The sequence below is a fragment of the Hypomesus nipponensis genome, chromosome 17, assembly GCF_054491055.1.
Source record: "Hypomesus nipponensis isolate SF chromosome 17, ASM5449105v1, whole genome shotgun sequence".
NCBI lineage: Eukaryota > Metazoa > Chordata > Actinopteri > Osmeriformes > Osmeridae > Hypomesus > Hypomesus nipponensis.
In genome coordinates this window covers 740,001-763,706 of record NC_140377.1, presented here as the reverse complement: position 1 = coordinate 763,706, position 23,706 = coordinate 740,001, and the positions used below count along the sequence as shown (strand labels likewise).

The 23,706-nt window shown below is 51.1% G+C and overlaps 2 protein-coding genes across 3 annotated transcripts in view; one reads left to right on the top strand and one right to left on the bottom strand.

Annotated features, from left to right (window-relative positions):
• Window positions 1-247: 247 nt before the first annotated feature.
• smurf1 (SMAD specific E3 ubiquitin protein ligase 1) lies at window positions 248-17,093 on the bottom strand. 2 transcript variants are annotated; one of them, XM_084678119.1, is made up of 18 exons: window positions 16,810-17,093; window positions 8,938-8,976; window positions 8,419-8,527; window positions 8,170-8,303; window positions 7,848-7,913; window positions 6,940-7,015; window positions 6,569-6,780; window positions 5,586-5,670; window positions 5,218-5,364; window positions 4,560-4,779; window positions 4,290-4,393; window positions 4,088-4,202; window positions 3,544-3,722; window positions 3,283-3,420; window positions 3,006-3,126; window positions 2,653-2,854; window positions 2,083-2,167; window positions 248-1,899 (listed from the first exon to the last, which is right to left on the bottom strand). In XM_084678119.1, exons 1-18 carry the CDS (start codon window positions 16,862-16,864, stop codon window positions 1,800-1,802), a joined length of 2,187 nt encoding a protein of 728 aa, XP_084534245.1. In that variant the 5' UTR covers window positions 16,865-17,093; the 3' UTR covers window positions 248-1,799. The 2 variants fall into 2 exon arrangements, with proteins under 2 accessions (XP_084534245.1, XP_084534246.1); XM_084678120.1 differs by having other exon boundaries at window positions 2,083-2,158.
• A 3,005-nt stretch (window positions 17,094-20,098) lies between these two features.
• Window positions 20,099-23,706, top strand: part of LOC146252821 (myosin-16-like) — a 17,949-nt gene continuing 14,341 nt past the window's right edge. Inside the window, exons 1-9 of the mRNA XM_084677933.1 lie at window positions 20,099-20,308; window positions 20,598-20,741; window positions 21,320-21,476; window positions 21,981-22,008; window positions 22,166-22,262; window positions 22,387-22,479; window positions 22,647-22,710; window positions 23,096-23,194; window positions 23,593-23,696. Coding sequence (XP_084534059.1) covers window positions 20,099-20,308; window positions 20,598-20,741; window positions 21,320-21,476; window positions 21,981-22,008; window positions 22,166-22,262; window positions 22,387-22,479; window positions 22,647-22,710; window positions 23,096-23,194; window positions 23,593-23,696 — 996 coding nt within the window. The remainder of the gene's footprint in view (window positions 20,309-20,597; window positions 20,742-21,319; window positions 21,477-21,980; window positions 22,009-22,165; window positions 22,263-22,386; window positions 22,480-22,646; window positions 22,711-23,095; window positions 23,195-23,592; window positions 23,697-23,706) is intronic.

The following is a 23,706-nucleotide window of genomic DNA, read 5'->3' as shown; positions in this document are numbered from 1 at the left end:
TCACTTTTCAAGACAAAAAGGAAAAACTTTTCTAAAACACTTCCATACATATGAACATGACCTCATGCAGCTAAAGCATATAAACAGCTTTTAATGGTAGTATTTAATTATTTTAATAATTAATAATGGTTTTGAGTGCAGCGTTACACACACATTCTCACACACTGATCAGTCTTTTATCTTTGCTTCAATGTTTTCCACCAAATTCTCCTCAGCCAGACAACACTCACAATGCACGCACCGCATATTTTCAATTTAGTTTCTTTAATATAATCTTATTTACATTGTATTTTTTCATAAATGTTTAGTACATAGTAAGTTACAATACGCTTGCATTCATTACACAATGAATTCAGAACCTAAAGCTTGTAGATTGTAATGATACTGCAAACAGTCATCTTCCACCTACAATGCATCCCAACATACTCAACATTTAGCTTTTGGGTTTCATTCACTTCTATGTAGTTTTAATGTGTTAAAAATGTTCATTCATGGTGGTCTGGAAAGGAAACAAAACACTAGAAACCCCCAATGAGCTGAACACAGGGACTGACAGACACACAAGAGAGGGAGACAGATGGAGAGAGAGAGAGAGAGACAGAGCTAGATAGAGATAGATACAGAGAGAGAGATAGATAGAGCTAGATAGAGATAGATACAGAGAGAGAGAGATAGAGCTAGATAGAGATACAGAGAGAGAGATAGATAGAGCTAGATAGAGATACAGAGAGAGAGATAAATAGAGCTAGATAGAGATAGATACAGAGAGAGAGATAGATAGAGCTAGATAGAGATAGATACAGAGAGAGAGAGATAGAGCTAGATAGAGCTGTGAATGAAAGGGTTGGATCTCTTTATTGCATATTTCACACACAGGAACATGAACCCTCCATGGGGTCTGCCCACAGCACTGCTAACTGAATACATGCAGGTCAAAGGACCTCTGTGTGCCATCAGACTACAAACTCAATTTGGGATTAAAAGTCAGGTTGGGAACTAACAGAAGAGATTAGTGTGGGCTCGTGTTGAGCGTAGCAGCATGGTCAGTAATCACACGGTAATAAATAGTAATCAGACATGAACGGTCAGAGTGGATCAGAGCGGTCACAGACCCAAACAGAGGCTTGTTTGATCATTTATAAAAATAATAACCAGGTTCCATGCAAGACACACACACACACACACACACACCAGACAGACGCACATACACTCACAACAGACATGCACACATACTTGCATTCACACAGAAATAATCCCCCCCACACACACAAAACAGTGGTTAAACATGAAGCATGAATACTATTAAATCAATCTGCTTGTCAGACCATTGGTCGATGCTTTCTGCTGAGGCGTCTGATTGGTGGACCTCAGATACAGACCGTATCAGAGACTGTGTGTGATTGGAGGATCATCAGAGACATAGTCACTGTTGGTGTTCTGAAGAATGACATCATAGCTCATTAAAACTGAAGGATAAAAATGCTTCTTCAAAACATCTGAAAAACTCTAAAATACTTTTTCGCTCATCCCCCGCCCCCCCCATCCCCAAACCCCTCAGCTGTCCAGAGAGGGCGGGGCGGGGCGGAGAGAGAGTGTGTGTGTGTGAAGCAGGTTTGGGTTTATTGTGACACCATCCATCACTGTTTGTATGTTTATCTGCGTAAGCATTTGTATAAAGATGTCTGTGCTAGGTGTTGGAGAACACATGAACATAAGAGAGCGAGTCACTCCACGGCGAGTCACTCCACGGCGAGTCACTCCACGGCGAGTCACTCCACGGCGAGTCACTCCACGGCGAGTCACTCCACGGCGAAGCCGCAGGTCTCCTCCACTGCAGTCAGCAGCTTCTCATACAGCTTCTCGTAGGTCTCGTATGGTGGGATGTCTATTCTGTTGAAACTACACAAGCAGGAGGACACAGTTTAGACACTCGCTTACACCATCTAACACTGAGATGGATGGATATCTAGACACACAGATGAAGGGATGGATGGAGACTGATGGATGGAGACTGATGGATGGAGACTGATGGATGGAGACTGATGGATGGCTAGACACTGTGCAGGTTGGGGCTAGTCTCACCATGTGTGTGCCTTGGGCAGGTTGTCCGTGTTTGCGTCTATCAGATGGATGGTGAAGAGCCTTGGGCCTGCAGAACCTGTAGAACCTTACACACACACACTCTAGTTATCACTGCTCTATGCTCATACACTCTAGTTATCACTGCTCTATGCTCATACACTCTAGTTATCACTGCTCTACGCTCACACACTCTAGTTATCACTGCTCTACGCTCATACACACTCTAGTTATCACTGCTCTACGCTCATACACACTAGTTATCACTGCTCTATGCTCATACACACTAGTTATCACTACTCTATGCTCATACACACTAGTTATCACTGCTCTATGCTCATACACACTAGTTATCACTGCTCTATGCTCATACACACTAGTTATCACTGCTCTATGCTCATACACACTAGTTATCACTGCTCTACGCTCATACACAGAGAGTGTGCACGTGGAGGAGAGTGTGTGTTTGTGTGTGTATATAAGTGAGACAGTGTGTTTGTGTGTGTATATAAGTGAGACAGTGTGTTTGTGTGTGTGTATAAGTGAGACAGTGTGTGTGTGTGTGTGACCCACCCTGTAGTGCTTTGAAGCCCTGCAGAGGAACGCGGGTGGAGCCGGTGACAAACTGCAGTAGGCGTCCTCTCCTGTCCTCGCTGAAGGCCTCCACAGCCTGCCAGAACCAGCGCACCACGCTGCTGTCACACGCACAGTGCTTCAGACGCGTGTTGGCCTTCCAGTCGGCCAGGTCGATCTTCCCCAGACCACCAATGATCAGCTAGAGAGAGAGAGAGTGTCAAATGACTTTACACCCTTTTCAGGTATATACTGTCCATATATGTGTGTGTGGCTTCGGTGTGCATGCATTTTCTGTGTGTATGCATGAGTTTGTTCATATGAGTGTGAGTGTGTGTATTGAGGCAGGTCACCTCCAGCTCCTTGTGATCAAAGGGTTTGAGGAGGTGCTGGGGGATGAGCTCACTGAAGCCCTTCTGAAGCGCCAGGAACTGGGCCTCGATGCCACGCATGAACCTCCAGTTCACATAGAGCCTGAAACACATAGGTGTCAGGACACTCGTTTACTATCAGGCCAGACAAGCTCAATAGGATGTATGCTCTAAAGTCTAGGAGGGTCGGCACCACATTTCAGAGGGCCAGTACCCAACACCTACTGGACACAGCTCCATATCGCTCCACCCAGCTTACCTCACATACTCCTTCTTGTTCTCCTCCGTAACAGGGATGTTCCGACCATTAGGTTTCAATTCATGTTGCATGAACTTCCCAAAGGCATTGTGTTCCACACAGAAGGTGTGGTCCAGGACTGATGTGATGTCGTTCTCCCTGCACACGCACACACACACACACACACAGCTGATCCCTCTGCCTGATATCTGCAGTCAGCAGCCTCTCAGAGCTCTGTGTGTAGGTGAGTGTGTAGGAGTGTGTAGGTGAGTGTGTACTCACAGGATCCAGACCAGACTCTTGTGCAGCTCGGGGTCAGTGGTCTCCAGGTCGCCCAGCTGGATGGGCTTGCCCAGCAGCTGCTTGTAGAAGGGCAGGGTGAAGCCTCCGTTGATGTAGTGACCGTGGAACACTGCCAGCCCCATCACACGGCCCACAAAGTGGAAATATGACAGGTGGTCCTGGGGACGCATGGTTACAGACACCATGGTTACAGACACCACGGTTCCAGACACCACGGTTACAGACAGCACGGTTACAGACACCACGGTTACAGACACCACGGTTCCAGACACCATGGTTCCAGACACCATGGTTACAGACACCATGGTTACAGACACCACGGTTCCAGACACACAGGAACAGGAACGTAGGCTAGCTGAGTCATGAGCCAGCAGCCTGTTCTGTCAGTGTTCCTCCACAGAGATGGCATGCTGCAATGAAGCCAAACATCTAGTGCTGCTATATAAACTGTGTGTGTGTGTACTGAGGCAAGTGTGTCGAATATGGAGGATGAATAAGTGTGTGTGTGTGTGTGCACCCTCACAGGGTTGATGGAGGAGTCTGGGTTGATCTGGAGTGTGTAGATGTTGTCAGTAGAGTACTGGAACAGGCCGTAGTAGGGGTTCAACATCTCATGGCACAGCAGGTACAGCCACTCCCTGGAGAGCACAGCACAAGGTCACAAGGTCACAGCATGACATCACACTGCCACAACACAGCGTGTCAGGTGGTGAGCTGGGTCCTACCGGGCCACGCCCCCATAGTCCAGGCCCTCCTCCCCTCTGAACTTCACCATCAGTCTCTTCTTCAGGTCTTTGGGCCTCATCTTCATGATCTGTCGGTAGGACTCCTGCAGGCACCAGGTAGAGGAAGAGGCTCACTACTGACTCTGTTGGACGAGCTGAAACTTCATCGATTTACTGAGGCTGTAATCACTCCCCCATAAGTGTGCCCATCTGACTGTGTGTGTGTGTGGGCATGTGTAAGTGTGTGTGTGTGTGTGTGTGAGAGTGTACCTCAAAGATCTCTTCTCGTGACACCTCGATGCGACAGTGTCCAGCCTGAGGCTGCTGCAGAGACAGCTCATGTCTCAGTAGTTTGAGTTTGTGGACCAGGTCTCTCTCATAACGCACTGCCACCTCCCCCTCCCCTCCCCCGCCTCCCCCCTCCTCACCCCCCACCTCCATCTGACCCCCTGGCAGGGCCTGGGACGACTCCTTCACCTGGGAGTGTTGACTGGAGGGGGGAGGAGAGGGAGAGGAGAGGGGGAGAGGAGAGGTGGAGAGGAGAGAGGGAGAGGTGGAGAGGAGAGGTGGAGGAGAGGGAGAGAGGGGGAGAGGAGAGGAGGAAAGGGAGAGGTGGAGAGCAGAGGTAGAGAGGGGGAGAGGAGAGGGAGAGGAGAGATGGAGAGGAGAGGGAAACAGGGCAAGAGGAGAGGGGGAGAGGCAGGAGGAGAGGGGGAGGTACAGGTAAAGAGAAAAGGACACAACACGCAAACTCTGAGTTTGAGAAAGTTTGTGTTTGTGTGTGTGTGTGTGTGTGTACTGTTATTATGGTTTAGACTTTTTAACTTTGATTGAGTTGATTATGGTTTAGTACATTCATTTCTATATAGTACATTTTTGTTTAGCATTGCAACAGCCCTTCATAGCTTCTGTATGCGTGTTTGTGTACCTGATGATAGTGTGTAGGCGGGGATCAGTGAACTGAGTGGTTCGGTTGTTGTGGTCCACAAAGTAGATCCTTCCGGACACTGTGCTTCGGACCTCCCAGCCAACCGGCAGCGGACCCAACTCCTCACAGCTGACACTGGTCAGGTCCCTAAACCAATCACAGTCCACCTTGCTGAGCCTGACACCAATCACAGTCCACCATCTTCCAACACTCTGCATATTGTTGACCAATCAGGTCTCTTCATCTGGTTGGCCTTGCCAGTATCCCCCCCCCAACAAATTCTCCAATCAGATTCCAGAATCAGTCGGTTAGCGGAGGAGGTGAGTGAGTCAGCTGGAGGGAGAGGGATGGGGGGGAGGAGGTCTTACCTGGGTATGCGGGGGTCGTGCCAGGTGCTGACCCCTGTTTGTGTGTGGAGGAAGTAGACCTGGCCCTGTACCGTGGTCCTCTGTTCTGTAACACACACACACACACATTACTGGCTGTACTTGACACTGCTCACCACACCCATCTCCCTCTTTCTCTCCCCTTCTCTCTCTACGTAGCCACACTCTCTCTCTCTCCCTACGTAGCCACACTCTCTCTCTCTCTACGTAGCCACACTCTCTCTCTCTCTACGTAGCCACACTCTCTCTCTCTCTACGTAGCCACACTCTCTCTCTCTCTACGTAGCCACACTCTCTCTCTCTCTACGTAGCCTCCCTCCCTCCCTCCCTCCCTCCCTCCCTCCCTCCCTCCCTCCCTCCCTCCCTCCCTCCCTCCCTCCCTCCCTCCCTCCCTCCCTCCCTCCCTCCCTCCCTCCCTCCCTCCCTCCCTCCCTCCCTCCCTCCCTCCCTCCCTCCCTCCCTCCCTCCCTCCCTCCCTCCCTCCCTCCCTCCCTCCCTCCCTCCCTCCCTCCCTCTCTCTCTCTCTCTCTCTCTCTCTCTCTCTCTCTCTCTCTCTCTCTCTCTCTCTCTCTCTCTCTCTCTCTCTCTCTCTCTCTCTCTCTCTCTCTCTCTCTCTCTCTCTCCGTAGCCACACTCTCTCTCTCCGTAGCCACACTCTCTCTCTCCGTAGCCACACTCTCTCTCTACGTAGCCACACTCTCTCTCTTTACGTAGCCACTCTCTCTTTACGTAGCCACTCTCTCTCTACGTAGCCACTCTCTCTCTCTCTCTCTACGTAGCCACACTCTCTCTCTCTACGTAGCCACACTCTCTCTCTCTACGTAGCCACACTCTCTCTCTCTACGTAGCCACACTCTCTCTCTCTACGTAGCCACACTCTCTCTCTCTACGTAGCCACACTCTCTCTCTCTACGTAGCCACTCTCTCTCTCTACGTAGCCACTCTCTCCAGTTCTCTCTCGTTACCATAGCCTTCAGGCAGGTCAGGTGACTGGTGTCCATGTGGTCGGTTCTGAGGGGTGTGGCCGTGGCCTCTGGAGTCCTGGCCTCTGATTCGCTGGGTCTGGAGCCTGCTTTCCTGATTGGGTGAGTCCAAACGGCATGTCCCTCCCCCTGCGGCGCCCGTGGGGTCTGAGTACGGCAGTGGCTCCTCGCTGAAACAGCCCTCAAACACAGGCCTGCACACACACGGACCACATCAGGACCAAGCGTTCTCTAAAACCATGTTAAGTTATCTGTAACATTCCTTTACAGTCCATTCCTGCTCTGTATAGCAGTCATATAGGGTCCAGACAGGCAGACAGACAGGCTACAGAGAGACAGACAGAGAGACTGACCCCTCATTCTCTAACAGACCCCGACAGTCTACTACAGGACCCCCACTGCCTATACGGTCTCTCGTCTGCAAACTCACTGAAACACAAGAGGGAAACTGGTTAGTGTGGCTGGGGTGCGTGATGTGTGTGGCTGGGGTGCGTGATGTGTGTGTGTGTGGCTGGGGTGCGTGATGTGTGTGTGTGGCTGGGGTGCGTGATGTGTGTGTGTGTGGCTGGGGTGCGTGATGTGTGTGTGTGTGGCTGGGGTGTGTGATGTGTGTGTGTGTGGCTGGGGTGCGTGATGTGTGTGTGTGTGGCTGGGGTGCGTGATGTGTGTGGCTGGGGTGCGTGATGTGTGTGTGTGTGGCTGGGGTGCGTGATGTGTGTGTGTGTGGCTGGGGTGCGTGATGTGTGTGTGTGTGGCTGGGGTGCGTGATGTGTGTGTGTGTGGCTGGGGTGCGTGATGGGTGTGTGTGTGGCTGGGGTGCGTGATGGGTGTGTGTGTGGCTGGGGTGCGTGATGTGTGTGTGTGTGGCTGGGGTGCGTGATGTGTGTGTGTGTGGCTGGGGTGCGTGATGGGTGTGTGTGTGGCTGGGGTGCGTGATGGGTGTGTGTGTGGCTGGGGTGCGTGATGGGTGTGTGTGTGGCTGGGGTGCGTGATGTGTGTGTGTGTGGCTGGGGTGCGTGATGTGTGTGTGTGTGGCTGGGGTGCGTGATGTGTGTGTGTGTGGCTGGGGTGCGTGATGTGTGTGTGTGTGGCTGGGGTGCGTGATGTGTGTGGCTGGGGTGCGTGATGTGTGTGTGTGTGGCTGGGGTGCGTGATGTGTGTGTGTGTGGCTGGGGTGCGTGATGTGTGTGTGTGTGGCTGGGGTGCGTGATGTGTGTGTGTGTGGCTGGGGTGTGTGTGTGTGTGTGTGTCCAGTCTTTACCTACGATCTGCCCCCGGACAGCATCACTGTCTGAGGGATTCAGTTTACACAGATCCAGGCGCTGGTCTGGAGGGAGGGAGGGAGGGAGGGAGGGAGGGAGGGAGGGAGGGAGGGAAGGAGGGAAGGAGGGAGAGAGGGAGAGAGGGAGAGAGGGAGGGAGGGAGGGAGGGAGGGAGGGAGGGAGGGAGGGAGGGAGGGAGGGAGGGAGGGAGGGAGGGAGGGAGGGAGGGAGGGACAGATATTACTCAAAGTGCTATGCAGTAATAAGCCTCTAATTTATATTTGTCATTCCAGTTCTGAAGGGTGTGTGCGTGTGCCGTACAGCCTGTGTCCTTTAGCCTGCTGATGGCGTTGGAGAGCAGCCGTATGCAGCCCAGAAACCCGGCACCCTGCCGTTTATGGATCTTCTTGTGGTTCCACACACTGATGGTGATGGAGTCTGTCTTCCCAATGTATCTGAAACACACAAGTTCAGTGGTTCTACTCGTATTTCTCTCTCTCACGCACACACACCTCTCTCTCTCTCACACACACACACACACACACACACACACACACACACGTAGCTCACAGGTCATAGTGCTGGTTCCACTTGGGGTCGAGGGTACTCTTGACGGTGTCAGTGGAGTGGCATTGGCCCGATCCATCCACCACCACCTTGGCAAACGGATCCGGAAGCCCTGCAACACAAACACAAGCAGCTCCACACAAGGTCTGACAGGGGCCATGCTGAGGAGGGACACTGGGAGGAAGCACACAGAGAGAGGGGGAGGAGCTACAGGAGGGGGAAGCTACAGGAGGGGGGAGCTACAGGAGGGAGGGGGGCAGCCACAGGAGGGGGGGGGGCAGCCACAGGAGGGGGGGGGGAGCTACAGGAGGGAGGGGGGCTACAGGAGGGGGGGGGGGGAGCTACAGGAGGGAGGGGGGCTACAGGAGGGGGGGGGGGGGCAGCCACAGGAGGGGGGGGGGCAGCCACAGGAGGGGGGGGGGGCAGCCACAGGAGGGGGGGGGGAGCTACAGGAGGGGGGGGTTGGGAGATAGGAGAAAGATAACAGTTTAAAGCAGCTGTGAAGAGGGACAGGATACTCACGAAAGAAGTCTTTCTTTGCGAGGTTCTTGGCACATAATACTGAGGGAGAAACACACAGTCAGAACACACTGGCACCAATCAGAATCAAATCAACAAACACAGATCTGGAACCACAAGACTTTGGATCAGTGTGCATTGTGTGTGTATTATGCATAAATGAATAACTGTGTATTCTGGATGTTTCAGAGCATTCTGCACAGGCTAGTAGGATGGAGCCGTTCCCCAGCCGTGTCAGAGCGTGGGCTGTCTGAATGGGCTGGATGTTGGTTAAGATCATGTATGGATGCCTTAGCCTAAACACAGGCTGACAATAGCCTACAGACTATACAGCATTATAATACCATGGGGAGACACGCAAACACACACACACACACACACACACACACACACGCACGCACGCTCTGACAGAGCCAGCTCTGCCTACAGTAACAGTGGATTCCCTTGACTGCATGTCTCTGAGGATTCCGAGACTGCAAAGCTCATTCTGACCTAGACTCTTTCTGTGTGTGTGTATTAGTGGACAATCCAAACAGAGTACAGCGTGTGTGGTGTAATTAAAGTGTGTGTGTGTGTGTGTGAGGTCTAGACAGTCTGGTATGAGGTTAGGGAACAGGTCAGGTGGAAGCCATGTTCTACTACGACCACCCTGCAGCACAGCCCTGCAGCACAGCCCTGCAGCACAGCCCTGCAGCACAGCCCTGCAGCACAGCCCTGCAGCACAGCCCTGCAGCACAGCCCTGCAGCACAGCCCTGCAGCACAGCCCTGCAGCACAGCCCTGCAGCACAGCCCTGCAGCACAGTGCAGGAACATGCTCCAGTATAGCTGTTCCCATCCCAGAAGCAGCCCAGGGTGTCTGGGCTTGACAGGATTGGGAAACACAGAACTCAGGTAGGAAGGTTCTGTGATCTCTGTCTCATCACAGTGGAATACAGAAGTCTGTAGTTTGGGCTGAGAGCAGGACGTCCCCAGGCAGGCCAGGCAGGGCTGCATGTAGGGCTGCATGTAGGGCTCGTCCACGCAGGGGAAGGGACACCAAGGAGACGGAGGAGGGGCGGGGGGTGCCGAGATGGCTGTGGTTTCTCGCCTCCCGGTCTCTTTCCTGTGATTAATGCACAGAGAATGCCTCAAGGATATCCTTCCCTCTTCCTCATCCTCCCACTCTTCCTGACTAACACATACCACAGTCTATCTATCCCCACAGCCAGAGAGACAGAGAGTATCTATCCCCACAGCCAGAGACAGAGAGTATCTATCCCCACAGCCAGAGAGACAGAGAGTATCTATCCCCACAGCCAGAGAGACATAGAGTATCTATCCCCACAGCCAGAGAGACAGAGAGTATCTATCCCCGCAGCCAGAGAGACAGAGAGTATCTATCCCCACAGCCAGAGAGACAGAGAGTATCTATCCCCACAGCCAGAGAGACAGAGAGTATCTATCCCCACAGCCAGAGAGACAGAGAGTATCTATCCTCACAGCCAGAGAGACAGAGAGTATCTATCCTCACAGCCAGAGAGACAGAGAGTATCTATCCTCACAGCCAGAGAGACAGAGAGTATCTATCCTCACAGCCAGAGAGACAGAGAGTATCTATCCCCACAGCCAGAGGGACAGAGAGTATCTATCCCCACAGCCAGAGAGACAGAGAGTATCTATCCTCACAGCCAGAGAGACAGAGAGTATCTATCCCCACAGCCAGAGAGACAGAGAGTATCTATCCTCACAGCCAGAGAGACAGAGAGTATCTATCCTCACAGCCAGAGAGACAGAGAGTATCTATCCTCACAGCCAGAGAGACAGAGAGTATCTATCCCCACAGCCAGAGGGACAGAGAGTATCTATCCCCACAGCCAGAGAGACAGAGAGTATCTATCCTCACAGCCAGAGAGACAGAGAGTATCTATCCCCACAGCCAGAGGGACAGAGAGTATCTATCCTCACAGCCAGAGACAGAGAGTATCTATCCCCACAGCCAGAGGGACAGAGAGTATCTATCCTCACAGCCAGAGAGACAGAGAGTATCTATCCTCACAGCCAGAGAGACAGAGAGCATCTATCCTCACAGCCAGAGAGACAGAGAGTATCTATCCCCACAGCCAGAGGGACAGAGTATCTATCCCCACAGCCAGAGAGACAGAGTGTATCTATCCTCACAGCCAGAGAGCCAGAGAGTATCTATCCTCACAGCCAGAGAGCCAGAGAGCATCTATCCCCACAGCCAGAGAGACAGAGAGTATCTATCCTCACAGCCAGAGAGCCAGAGAGTATCTATCCCCACAGCCAGAGAGACAGAGAGTATCTATCCCCACAGCCAGAGGGACAGAGTATCTATCCCCACAGCCAGAGAGACAGAGAGTATCTATCCTCACAGCCAGAGAGCCAGAGAGTATCTATCCTCACAGCCAGAGAGACAGAGAGTATATATCCTCACAGCCAGAGGGACAGAGAGTATATTAGGGCTGCAACAACAAATCGATTAAAAACTATTATTAAAAGCGTTGGCTACAAATGTCATTATTGATTCGTTGTGTTGCGCAATTATTACGCAACTCAATATGTCGCGGAGATGTTTGAGTATAAAATAAAAAAAAAGTTTAGTTGAGCGCGGAGCAGAGGTAGAGGAAAGGCCATTGAAGAGATGTTGTTGAGTAACATTGTTCAGAAACACATGGCGGAGGCAGAGAAACCAGTACAACCTAAGTCATCCAAGGTGTGGGAGAATTTTACACTATTCAAAACAGTGTGTTAATTGACCGAGGTGAAGTTAGTTTCATATTCGACATTCGTCTCACATTCGGAAGATGCTACTGTGCAGCATCGAGTTAGGGACCGGGTGAAAACCGGGTGGGTTTTCCGGGTGGAAATTCATGCTTTTTTGTTTTTTTTTATCGGATTCATCGATTAATTGCAAAAAGAATCGACAGATTAATCGATTATTAAAATAATCGTTAGTTGCAGCCCTAGAGTATATATATACTGTGGCATCACGATGGGCCGGCTGGCAGAGGGGTGGGGTGTTCCCATGGAGGTCTGGCTGCCACACCACAAGATGGCTGCCAGTGGCACTACATCTCCCAGAATGCAGCAGCACCCAACCAGGTGTAGGTGCTTAAGGCACCTGATGGAAGAAGCATTTAAGACAGGTGGTGCCTGTTGTGAAGGGGTGAGCCACGAGAGCGGAGAGAGCCAGGAGGGAGAACAGAGAGCACTTGACGTGCGGGTGAAGCCTTTGTTGAGGCGCTTGCTGAAGCGCTTGCTTAAGCCCATCCGGAAGGGGGAAGGCTAGCCCAAGCTGGGAAGGACTTGGACGGACAAGCTTTGAGTTTGCAACCACAGTTGGTAGGACTTAAGTTAGGAGCAACTTTATGAAGCCTATGTTTTGCCTCTGAAGAACTTTATTATTTGCTTCCTGAAAATACTTTGTGTTGGTGAATAAACCGGATTCCTCGTTTTAAAAGCACTTTTGCCTGCTCTGTCCTGTTGATTACGCACTGCCCTACACCCAGCTCAGTGGTAACGCCTCTCGTGATCACACACACACACACACACACACACACACACACACACACACACAGAGTAACAGAGAGAGGAAAGAGAGTGACAGAGAAGGAGAGAGACAGATGGAGAGAGAGGGGAGGATGAAAGGGGAAACGGAGGGAGAGCTTACTTCTGTGTTCTTACTCCACTTCCTGTCAGAGGTGACTCATGTACTCTCTCCCTCCCAGTATCTCTCTGTCACCCTCTCTATTGTCACAGGCATCCCTAAACTCTTCCTTCAGGCTCCAGGCTGCCTGGCTTCCACTGTGACAGGAAGCTCTCTCTAACAGGAAGCTCTCTCTGACAGGAAGCTCTCTCTGACAGGAAGCTTTCTCTGACAGGAAGCTCTCTCTGACAGGAAGCTCTCTCTGACAGGAAGCTCTCTCTGACAGGAAGCTCTCTCTGACAGGACGCTCTCTCTAACAGGAAGCTCTCTCTGACAGGAAGCTCTCTCTGACAGGAAGCTCTCTCTAACAGGAAGCTCTCTCTGACAGGAAGCTCTGTCCACGAAGGTGACTCGGGTGTACACATGTAGCCATGTGCAATAAATACCAGCACCACCTTGAAACATTAAGCACAAGACGCCCCCCCCCCCCCAGACACAAACCATAGACCCACCTGAGGGATCTGCCTGAGTGATGGATTATGATTAACGGTGTTAGTTAATTTCGCTCTTTGCTGTGTGTGTGTGTGTGTGTGTGTGTGCACGTGCCCATTGAGAGGATTACGTCTCTCTACTCTCTCCAGCACACTGCTCTCTCCTCTCTCCAGCACACTGCTCTCTCCTCTCTCCAGCACACTGCTCTCTCCTCTCTCCTCTCTCCAGCACACTGCTCTCTCCAGCACACTGCTCTCTCCAGCACACTGCTCTCTCCTCTCTCCTCTCTCCAGCACACTGCTCTCTCCAGCACACTGCTCTCTCCTCTCTCCAGCACACTGCTCTCTCCTCTCTCCAGCACACTGCTCTCTCCTCTCTCCAGCACACTGCTCTCTCCTCTCTCCTCTCTCCAGCACACTGCTCTCTCCTCTCTCCAGCACACTGCTCTCTCCTCTCTCCTCTCTCCAGCACACTGCTCTCTCCTCTCTCCAGCACACTGCTCTCTCCTCTCTCCAGCACACTGCTCTCTCCTCTCTCCAGCACACTGCTCTCTCCTCTCTCCAGCACACTGCTCTCTCCTCTCTCCAGCACACTGCTCTCTCCTCTCTCCAGCACACTGCTCTCTCCTCTCTCCAGCACACTGCTCTCTCCTCTCTCCAGCACACTGCTCTCTCCTCTCTACAGCACACTGCTCTCTCCAGCACACTGCTTTCTCCTCTCTCCAGCACACTGCTCTCTCCTCTCTCCAGCACACTGCTCTCTCCTCTCTCCAGCACACTGCTCTCTCCTCTCTCCAGCACACTGCTCTCTCCTCTCTCCTCTCTCCAGCACACTGCTCTCTCCTCTCTCCTCTCTCCAGCACACTGCTCTCTCCTCTCTCCAGCACACTGCTCTCTCCTCTCTCCAGCACACTGCTCTCTCCTCTCTCCAGCACACTGCTCTCTCCTCTCTCCTCTCTCCAGCACACTGCTCTCTCCTCTCTCCAGCACACTGCTCTCTCCTCTCTCCAGCACACTGCTCTCTCCTCTCTCCAGCACACTGCTCTCTCCTCTCTCCTCTCTCCAGCACACTGCTCTCTCCTCTCTCCAGCACACTGCTCTCTCCTCTCTCCAGCACACTGCTCTCTCCTCTCTCCAGCACACTGCTCTCTCCTCTCTCCGGCACACTGCTCTCTCCTCTCTCCAGCACACTGCTCTCTCCTCTCTCCAGCACACTGCTCTCTTCTCTCCAGCACACTGCTCTCTCCTCTCTCCAGCACACTGCTCTCTCCTCTCTCCTCTCTCCAGCACACTGCTCTCTCCTCTCTCCAGCACACTGCTCTCTCCAGTACCAGCTCGCTGGTGTGACACAGACTAACTCTGAGATGTTCCCAACTAACTTCAACAGGAAGAGCTGATCAGGAAAACAGGCTGAACAGTTTGTTAAACCTGGTTGCCTGTAAGCAGGTAGCCTGTCAAGAAAGAGTTTCAAAGCCGGCTGGGTCTTTACAGACTCTGAACCCCTATACACACACACACACACACACAGTTTGTCCAGTTCTAGTCAGAGTCCCTGAACATAGAACAATGCAGACAGGGCATTCGTGTGTGCCCGAGTGCACAGGACCCAAACACAAATGCATTAGCTAGGATCCCTGACCTGAGATTCACTTAGTTACACGCTGTCTCAATTAGGTCTTAAACTCTCCCTCTCTTTCTGCTGAACCGCAGAACTACAGACCGGGGTCTCAGATCTAGAACCACAGACAGAGGTCTCAGATCTAGAACCACAGACAGAGGTCTCAGATCTAGAACCACAGACAGAGGTCTCAGATCTAGAACCACAGACAGAGGTCTCAGATCTAGAACCACAGACAGAGGTCTCAGATCTAGAACCACAGACAGAGGTCTCAGATCTAGAACCACAGACAGAGGTCTCAGATCTAGAACCACAGACAGAGGTCTCAGATCTAGAACCACAGACAGAGGTCTCAGATCTAGAACCACAGACAGAGGTCTCAGATCTAGAACCACAGACAGAGGTCTCAGATCTAGAACCACAGACAGAGGTCTCAGATCTAGAACCACAGACAGAGGTCTCAGATCTAGAACCACAGACAGAGGTCTCAGATCTAGAACCACAGACAGAGGTCTCAGATCTAGAACCACAGACAGAGGTCTCAGATCTAGAACCACAGACAGAGGTCTCAGATCTAGAACCACAGACAGAGGTCTCAGATCTAGAACCACAGACAGAGGTCTCAGATCTTGGCCAAACACAAACACACAGACTAAACAGTCCACTGGCCGGCCAAACAGCTTTGCTCCCATTCGCTCATCACACATTCCTCAGCCAATTAGAATTCCAATCATACCTGTGGGGGCGGGGCACAGTTGGGGGTAATGACCCTGTCTGTTCACAGAGAAATGCACCCAAACACTAGCTAGCTCCATATACAGAGCACGATGGTGTAAGGCTGAGCAGACTGTTGAACAGACAGGCTGGCATATGGGGGAAGTATTTGTGTCAGTCAGCCGCCTTGCATTTTTTCTGAATGATGCACACATGTATCCAACACAGCCAGCCTGCCACACACAGAATAATCATTACTGAGCAGCTAGCTGTGGTTGGTCTAGTGGGAATCACCAGCACTTAGCTACCAAACCACAGGGCTGAATACTGATGTGTGTGTGACTGTGAACGAGGGTTGGAAAAGGCGTCTACCCAGCGGCACAGGGGCCGCATTTGCATGTGAATGGTGGCCCCAGGCCGGCCCGCATGGCGACAACAGCGGCTACAGTAAAAACCATTGTTCCAGCAGTGTGTGCCTTTCTACCCCCCATCCAGCATCTCTGCAGCGTCAAATAACTGAGAGGAGTCTGGCCCGAGGGCAAGATCATAAGAATGAACTTGTCCAGTTCAGTAACACTAGCCATTTTCTTGAAGCAGGCATAAATGCTAGCTGACTGACATAGATTAAAATGTTTCAAAGGTAGAGTTAGAATCTACCTATTTTACAAGACAGTATTATAAGTTTAGGAGCTACCGTTAGCTCAGTCCATCAAATGGTAGAGGGAACGTCTACACCAACGGGATAATCTGGGTTATCATGGGAAAGGAACCGACTGATCGATAGTCGCCCGCTGCAACAGTTGTCTGGTCGATCCTTCAAAGCAAACATCGCATTCAGGTCAATCTGCGAGTTGCCTTTCCCTGCTTGGAAATCGGGTTGAGATAATGCTACGCTAGGTTAGCTTGCTAACTAGCGAGCTATAACTGTAACAGCTAAAATAACGAAACATTGTTCAGCTACAGTACTAGCAAACAAGTGAAACCGCTGACGCTGGCTTTCAACCAGGTATATTCTTGTTAGCTGCTGCGAGTTAGCAAATGTTGTCTTGAACAAGTAGAAAGCAAGATAAAGTGAAAGGTCATTTTAATATCAGTGAAGTGTTAACTAGTAGCCCAACGGAGTTGATAAATGATGTGTGTGCTACCTGGTCTCAGTGTTGCTTGCTGTGTTAGCGGTACGCTACTAGTAGCTTACGTTAGCTAAAGCTGGCTAAGCTTAAAACAGAAAAAACGGATGTTTGGCCATCCACAACAGCTGTAGGCTACTGAATTTCTCGTCAGCTTGTGTCGTGGCTTGTTAAGTGTTACTGACTATTTACGTTACATATTTAACTGACTTGCAATTAACTAACACATTTAGACCCGACATTAGCTAGCTACACTATACGCCTTCAGTCCGCTTTACCTGTCAGCCGGATTTTGATGCTGGACCCGTTCCTTCGAGTCCCAGGATTCGACATCACTCCGGGAAAACGATCGCGCTAACTCCCCACTCGGGTCACCGGAAAAACGCAATCTTTGTACGCAGTTGGAGTATAACTAACTAGGGTGTATGAATCTATGTTTTACGTTCGCCTTCCTCACGGCAAATTGTGTATTATTTCCTCGCAAAGTCCCCAGTTCCTTCGAAATCTAACAACACAGACGAACATTTTCGGGCTCAAACACGTTCTGACGTCACATTCATACGGCAATACGTGCTCGTATCCAGGAAGCGTGGGCGTTCCCGACACAAACTAGCATGAGTACCCTCTTCAGAATGTTGGGAACACTGTAAGATTAAGAAATCAACAGAAACGTACCTACATGTAATAAGAGAGAGTAGCATATTATCTTTAGCTATCTACATATGCATCGTAAGCGATATATGTCAGTGGCTTCTTGCATAACCACAAGCTGACTATTGATGTTTTAATTACCAGATAAGCTGGAGAGGTTAGTTTGGTAAAAAAAATATTTAAAAAATAATTTTATAATATTTTTTTTTCATAATTTTAAAGACGATCACTTTGTTAACTTAAGGTGACACGCTTTTCCCCACTTATCTTAGCTATTGACCTGAAACTGTTGGTCTCAAAGAACTCCAGGTTTAGGGAGGATGGCGGGGATGCTGGAGGGGTGCAGCAGGGGTGGCTTGAGTCAGAGGGGGTCAGAGTTGAAGGCTGAAAATCTTTAGCTGTGTTAGGGTTGTGTTAGGGCTGCGTTAGGGCTGTGTTAGGGCTGTGTTAGAGTTGTAGTAGAGCTGTGTTAGGGTTAGGGTTGTGTTAGGGCTGTGTTAGAGTTGTGTTAGGGCTGTGTTAGGGTTGTGTTAGGGCTGTCTTAGGGCTGTGTTAGGGCTGTCTTAGGGTTGTGTTAGGGCTGTCTTAGGGTTGTGTTAGGGCTGTGTTAGGGTTGTGTTAGGGCTGTGTTTGGGCTGTGTTAGGGCTGTCTTAGGGTTGTGTTAGGGCTGTGTTAGGGCTGTCTTAGGGTTGTGTTAGGGCTGTGTTAGGGTTGTGTTAGGGCTGTGTTTGGGCTGTGTTAGGGCTGTCTTAGGGTTGTGTTAGGGCTGTGTTAGGGCTGTCTTAGGGTTGTGTTAGGGCTGTGTTAGGGCTGTGTTAGGGCTGTCTTAGGGCTGTGTTTGGGCTGTGTTAGGGCTGTGTTTGGGCTGTCTTAGGGTTGTGTTAGGGCTGTGTTAGGGCCGTGTTAGGGCTGTGTTAGGGCTGTGTTTGGGCTGTCTTAGGGCTGTCTTAGGGTTGTGTTAGGGCTGTGTTTGGGCTGTGTTAGGGCTGTGTTTGGGCTGTGTTAGGGCTGTGTTTGGGCTGTGTTAGGGTTGTGTTAGGGTTGTGTTAGGGCTGTGTTAGGGCTGTGTTAGGGTTGTGTTAGGGTTGTGTTAGGGTTGTGTTTCCTCCTCCTCACTGTTGTGAGGAAGTGAGTGTGTGTAGCTATGTCAACGCTCCACATGTGGCTTGGTAACGTTAATGTCAGTTTTGACCACCAGTGACTCCCTCCAACACCCCACACACACACACCCCACACACACACACCACAACACACACACTCCAGATTTTGCTTCTACCTGCCCCACTGTCAAGTACGGCTGTTGGAGTGTATGTGGTGTGTTTGTGATTCTCTAATGTCAGTGTGTTTCTCAAACCCTCTGGGACTAGTTAACTGTGTTCACAGACAGTTTCTCTATAGAGATAAACACAGAAAAAAATATATTTAAGGGGAGCCATAGCTGTTACTAAAGTATTTCTGCATTAGATAGAGAGAACAGAATATTCAACTTTGAAGTGGAAAAAGAACAAGCTGGAGAAAGAGAGACAACACAGATTGATTAAATCTTAAGTGTCCTCTTGAGGTGGGTGTGTTTGTCATCAGCAGTGGGCTGTTATTAGAGCCTCCTGTGAAGGAGCAGCTGACCCTGCCCTCAGGGACCAGCCCTGCCCCTGTCTGTACCCCTGCCCTGCCCCTGTCTGTACCCCAGCCCAGCCCTGCCCCTGTCTGTACCCCAGCCCTGCCCTGCCCCTGTCTGTACCCCAGCCCAGCCCTGCCCCTGTCTGTACCCCAGCCCTGCCCTGCCCCTGTCTGTACCCCAGCCCTGCCCCTGTCTGTACCCCAGCCCTGCCCTGCCCCTGTCTGTACCCCAGCCCTGCCCCTGTCTGTACCCCAGCCCTGCCTTGCCCCTGTCTGTACCCCAGCCCTGCCCTGCCCCTGTCTGTACCCCAGCCCTGAAATGCTTTCACTGAAATGCCAGCTGGTCCAATAAATGCTGCTCCCATGGGTCTAACTATTGGGCTATTAAAATATACTGTGGGGTAATGAGAAGGAAGTTAACTGTCTGAAAAAAATACATGATCTCCGACCACTGATTTTCTGACAGTTAATATCATTAAATACAAAACTGTCAGAAAGACCAGCCTGGGTTAGAGAGGCCAGAGAGAGAGGCCAGAGAGAGAGAGACAGAGAGAGAGAGACAGAGAGAGAGGACAGAGAGAGAGAGACAGAGAGAGAGAGACAGAGAGAGAGGCCAGAGAGAGAGAGACAGAGAGAGAGGACAGAGAGAGAGGATAGAGAGAGAGAGAGACAGAGAGAGAGAGACAGAGAGAGAGGCCAGAGAGAGAGAGACAGAGAGAGAGGACAGAGAGAGAGAGACAGATGTCCTCTGAGAGTGGTCTTCTGCGTTAGCTAATGGTTTTAATTTTGATGGCTTACTCATCATATCCCCACAGAGAGAGATGAGAAACAGGGGGAAATGGATGGAGGGATGGAAGTGGAGGTGTGGAAAGATGGAGAGATGGTAGGAGAGTGATCTAGTGAGGGAGTGGAAGAATGCGCTCTCAGGGAAGCCCTAAAAGGTTCTGGTCAGATCTTAGAATTCCCAAACCCCAGCCTGTCACCCTGCATGCTGGATACATCACCCTGCCAAGGCTCCTGGGTAATGGCTGCTTTTAGAGTTGTGCCCAAATCAGGAAGGAGAGGTGCTGCTATATAAGAGCCCAGGCAGAGACACACATTCATAGCCCTGCGCCTACCTCTGCATCCTGCTCCGGTGAGTACTAACACACACACACACACACAATTTCCAAAAGGCACCAACCAACTCTCTTTCATGTCTCCTCCGTGTTCTTTGTGTCAGGTTTGCCTCAGCAGCCTGTGTGTGAGTGTGTGTATCAGCTCGGTGCGTGTTGGTGTGTGTGTTGGTCGCAGCAGCCATGCCGGCAGCGTACAAAGGAGAGTGTGGGGATGAAGTGGACCCCATGCCGTTCCTGGCCCCCCCAGAGAAGGAGCGTCTGGAGGCCATGGCCAAGCCCTACGACATCAAACGCACCTGCTGGGTGAAGGACGACAAGGAGGCCTTCGTGGGTGCGGAGATCCAGTCTGAGGAGGGGGACAAAGTCACCGTGAAGACCGTCAAAAACACAGTGAGACTCACGCTACTCTTTAAACATTACACTTGTTTAGCTGATGCTGAGGAGATTCTGGGATTCAAAGTGAGGACTTGATGAGTACGATATTAGAAGTGATTTTCTATCAGGGCTGTGGATGAGACTGGTTTAAACATAGCACAGTGTTTTATTAATAAATGAGCAGACTCAAAAAAAAAGCAGGACTGAGCCTTTGATGAACAGCTTCCCAGAGTGAGACAGGGAACATCGTGCATCTAAAACTGAGGCTGAAGATGAGTGTGTGTGTGTGTGTGTGTGTGTGCAGACCCTGACAGTGAAGAGGGACGACATCCATCAGATGAACCCTCCTAAGTTCTACCAGGCTAGCGATATGGCTAACCTGACTTTCCTGAACGAGGCCAGCGTCATGGACAACCTGCGGCAGCGCTACATCCACATGAGGATCTACGTCAGTTCACGAGCCTGCATGCTCCTACACACATTACACCCTACGAGCCCGCATGCTCCTACACCCATTACACCCTACCCCACACTACCCTACCCTACCCTACCCTACCCTACCCTACCCTACACTACACTACCCTACCCTACCCCACACTACCCTACCCTACACTACCCTACACTACCCTACCCTACCCTACCCTACCCTACCCTACCCTACCCTACCCTATCCTACAGTACACCCTACCCCACACTACCCTACCCTACCCTACCCTACCCTACCCTACAGTACACACTACCCTACCCTACCCTACCCTACCCTACACTACCCTACAGTACACCCTACCCTACCCTACCCTACACTACACCCTACCCTACCCTACCCTACCCTACACTACCCTACAGTACACCCTAACCTACCCTACCCTACCCTACCCTACACTACCCTACCCTACCCTACACTACCCTACAGTACACCCTACCCTACCCTACCCTACCCTACCCTACCCTACCCTACACCACAGTACATACCTCACACCACACCATGCCACCACTCAGGGTTTGTGTTCCTGGTTGTTGATGCAGACGTACTCTGGGCTCTTCTGCGTCACCATCAACCCATACAAGTGGCTGCCTATCTATGGCTCCAAGGTGGCCCAGATGTTCAAAGGGAAGAAACGCAATGAAGTTCCTCCTCATCTCTTCTCCATCTCAGACAACGCCTACCACGACATGATGATGGGTGAGAAAGGAGGGGAGGGGGGAGGGAGGGCGGAGGGGAGGGGAGGGAGGGAGGGTGGAGGGGGGGCAAGAGAAGAAGTGATTAGAGGGAGGGGAGGGAGGGAGGGTGGAGGGGGGGCAAGAGAAGAAGTGATTAGAGGGAGGGGAGGGAGGGAGGGTGGAGGGGGGGCAAGAGAAGAAGTGATTAGAGGGAGGGGAGGGAGGGAGGGTGGAGGGGGGGCAAGAGAAGAAGTGATTAGAGGGAGGGGAGGGTGGTTGGGGATAACAGATGGGGGGGGTTGATGGGTGTGTTTGTGTGATTAATAGAGCCGGCTCTTTGGGGATGTGGAACAAGGGAGAAACAGGGGAGTAGACATGCTTCTCTGTCATTAGGAGGCTCAGGGGAGAGCCCACACCTGTCAGAGCTCCACAAACACTCCGCAGACCTGTCAGCAGACATGAACTCTCTCTCCCCCCTTCTCTCTCTCGCCCTTCCTTTTTTTGTGTATCTCTCCTTCTCTAACAGAGCATGAAAACCAGTCTATGCTGATCACGTAAGTAGCGTTACACACACTGTTCACTACAGGGGAACGCCCGTCTTGAATTTGCTTTACGTTTAGAGACATTCACATTCTTGTCAACAACAATATTAGTCGTCCTCATCGCTCTCACTGCTCTGTGTTCTCCTGCTGTCTGGTCTCTGGTCCTCAGTGGAGAATCTGGTGCCGGTAAGACTGAGAACACCAAGAAGGTCATCCAGTACTTTGCTAATGTCGGAGCAACTGGTAGCAAGACCGTGGACTCGAAGGCAAGACCAGCACCTCCGTGTGTGAAAGGGTGTGTGTGTGCGTGCCTGTGTATGTGTGTGTGCGTGTGTTCGAGAGAAGGAAAGAGAGTTTTTTTGAATTGTATCCTATGTGCTTGTGCTGCAGGGTTCCCTGGAGGACCAGATCATTCAGGCCAATCCTGTCCTTGAGGCATTCGGGAACGCCAAGACCACGAGGAACAATAACTCCTCACGCTTCGTAAGAAGACATGCAGGCTCACTTAGAATGACCTTTTTCTCACAAGCTTCAGGATCAGTTTCACCTGTCTATCTGTCTTTCTGCTTGTCTGTCTGTCTGTCTACCTGTCTGTCTGTCTGTCTGTCTGTCTGTCTGTATATCTGCCTGTCTGTTTGTCTGTCTTCCAGGGAAAGTTTATCCGGATCCACTTTGGGCCGACAGCTAAGCTGGCCGGTGCTGACATTGAGAGCTGTAAGTGGAGCTGAAGGCACCATGATCAAGTCTCACTACTCTAACCCTAAACTCTCAAACACTCAGGCTCCAGATCCCACACATGGGCTAACCTGAGTGTCAGAGATCTCCATGGAGATCTTCAGATCATTTCTCTGTTTAGGACAAGGCTTAATCCATGTCTGGGAACTGGCTGTCAAGAGGCCATGGCGTTTATTTACAGCCTTCGATGTATTAAAATAGTGTGAACATAAACAGCAACTTGTATCTGTTGTGTGTGTGTTATGTGTTTGTGTGTGTGTGTGTGTTATGTGTTTGTGTGTGTGTGTGTTATGTGTGTGTGTGTGTGTGTCGTGTGTGTGTGTGTGTCGTGTGTGCGTACGTGTGTGTGTGTGTGTGTCGTCAGATCTGCTGGAGAAGTCTAGAGTGATATCCCAGCAGGCAGCAGAGAGAGGATACCACATCTTCTACCAGCTGCTGTCTGGACACATGCCAGAACTCCTAGGTATGAAACATACACATGAGGGAGAGAGAGAGAGAGAGAGAGAGAGAGAGAGAGAGAGAGAGAGAGAGAGAGACAATGAGAGAGATAGAGAGAGAGAGAGAGAGAGAGAGAGAGACAATGAGAGAGATAGAGAGAGACAGAGAGAGAGAGAGAGATAGAGAGAGACAGAGAGACAGAGAGATAGAGAGAGACAGAGAGAGACAATGAGAGAGAAAGACAGAGAGACAGACAGACAGACAGACAGAGCGAGAGAGAGACTAGATACTCTCTAACCCTAAGACACAAGTCGCCTGTTCTGTGTGTGTGCTAACAGTGTGTGCTCTCCGCAGAGGCCCTGCTGCTGGTCCCAGACCCTAAACAGTATGTGTGTGTGTGCTAACAGTGTGTGCTCTCCGCAGAGGCCCTGCTGCTGGTCCCAGACCCTAAACAGTATGTGTGGGTGTGCCAGGGCGTCACTGTGGTCGACAACATGGACGACGGCGAAGAACTGCTGCTCACCAACGTGAGTCGAC

Coding starts and splice junctions, on each gene's coding strand:
- smurf1 (XM_084678119.1), bottom strand. CDS start 16,864: ATGTCGAATCCTGGGACTCGAAGGAACGGGTCCAGCATCAAAATCCGG. Junction 8,977..16,809: donor CATCAAAATCCGGCTGACAG/GTAAAGCGGACT, acceptor TTTCTCCCTCAG/TATTATGTGCCAAGAACCTC. Junction 2,855..3,005: donor TTGATCACAAGGAGCTGGAG/GTGACCTGCCTC, acceptor CTCTCTCTCTAG/CTGATCATTGGTGGTCTGGG.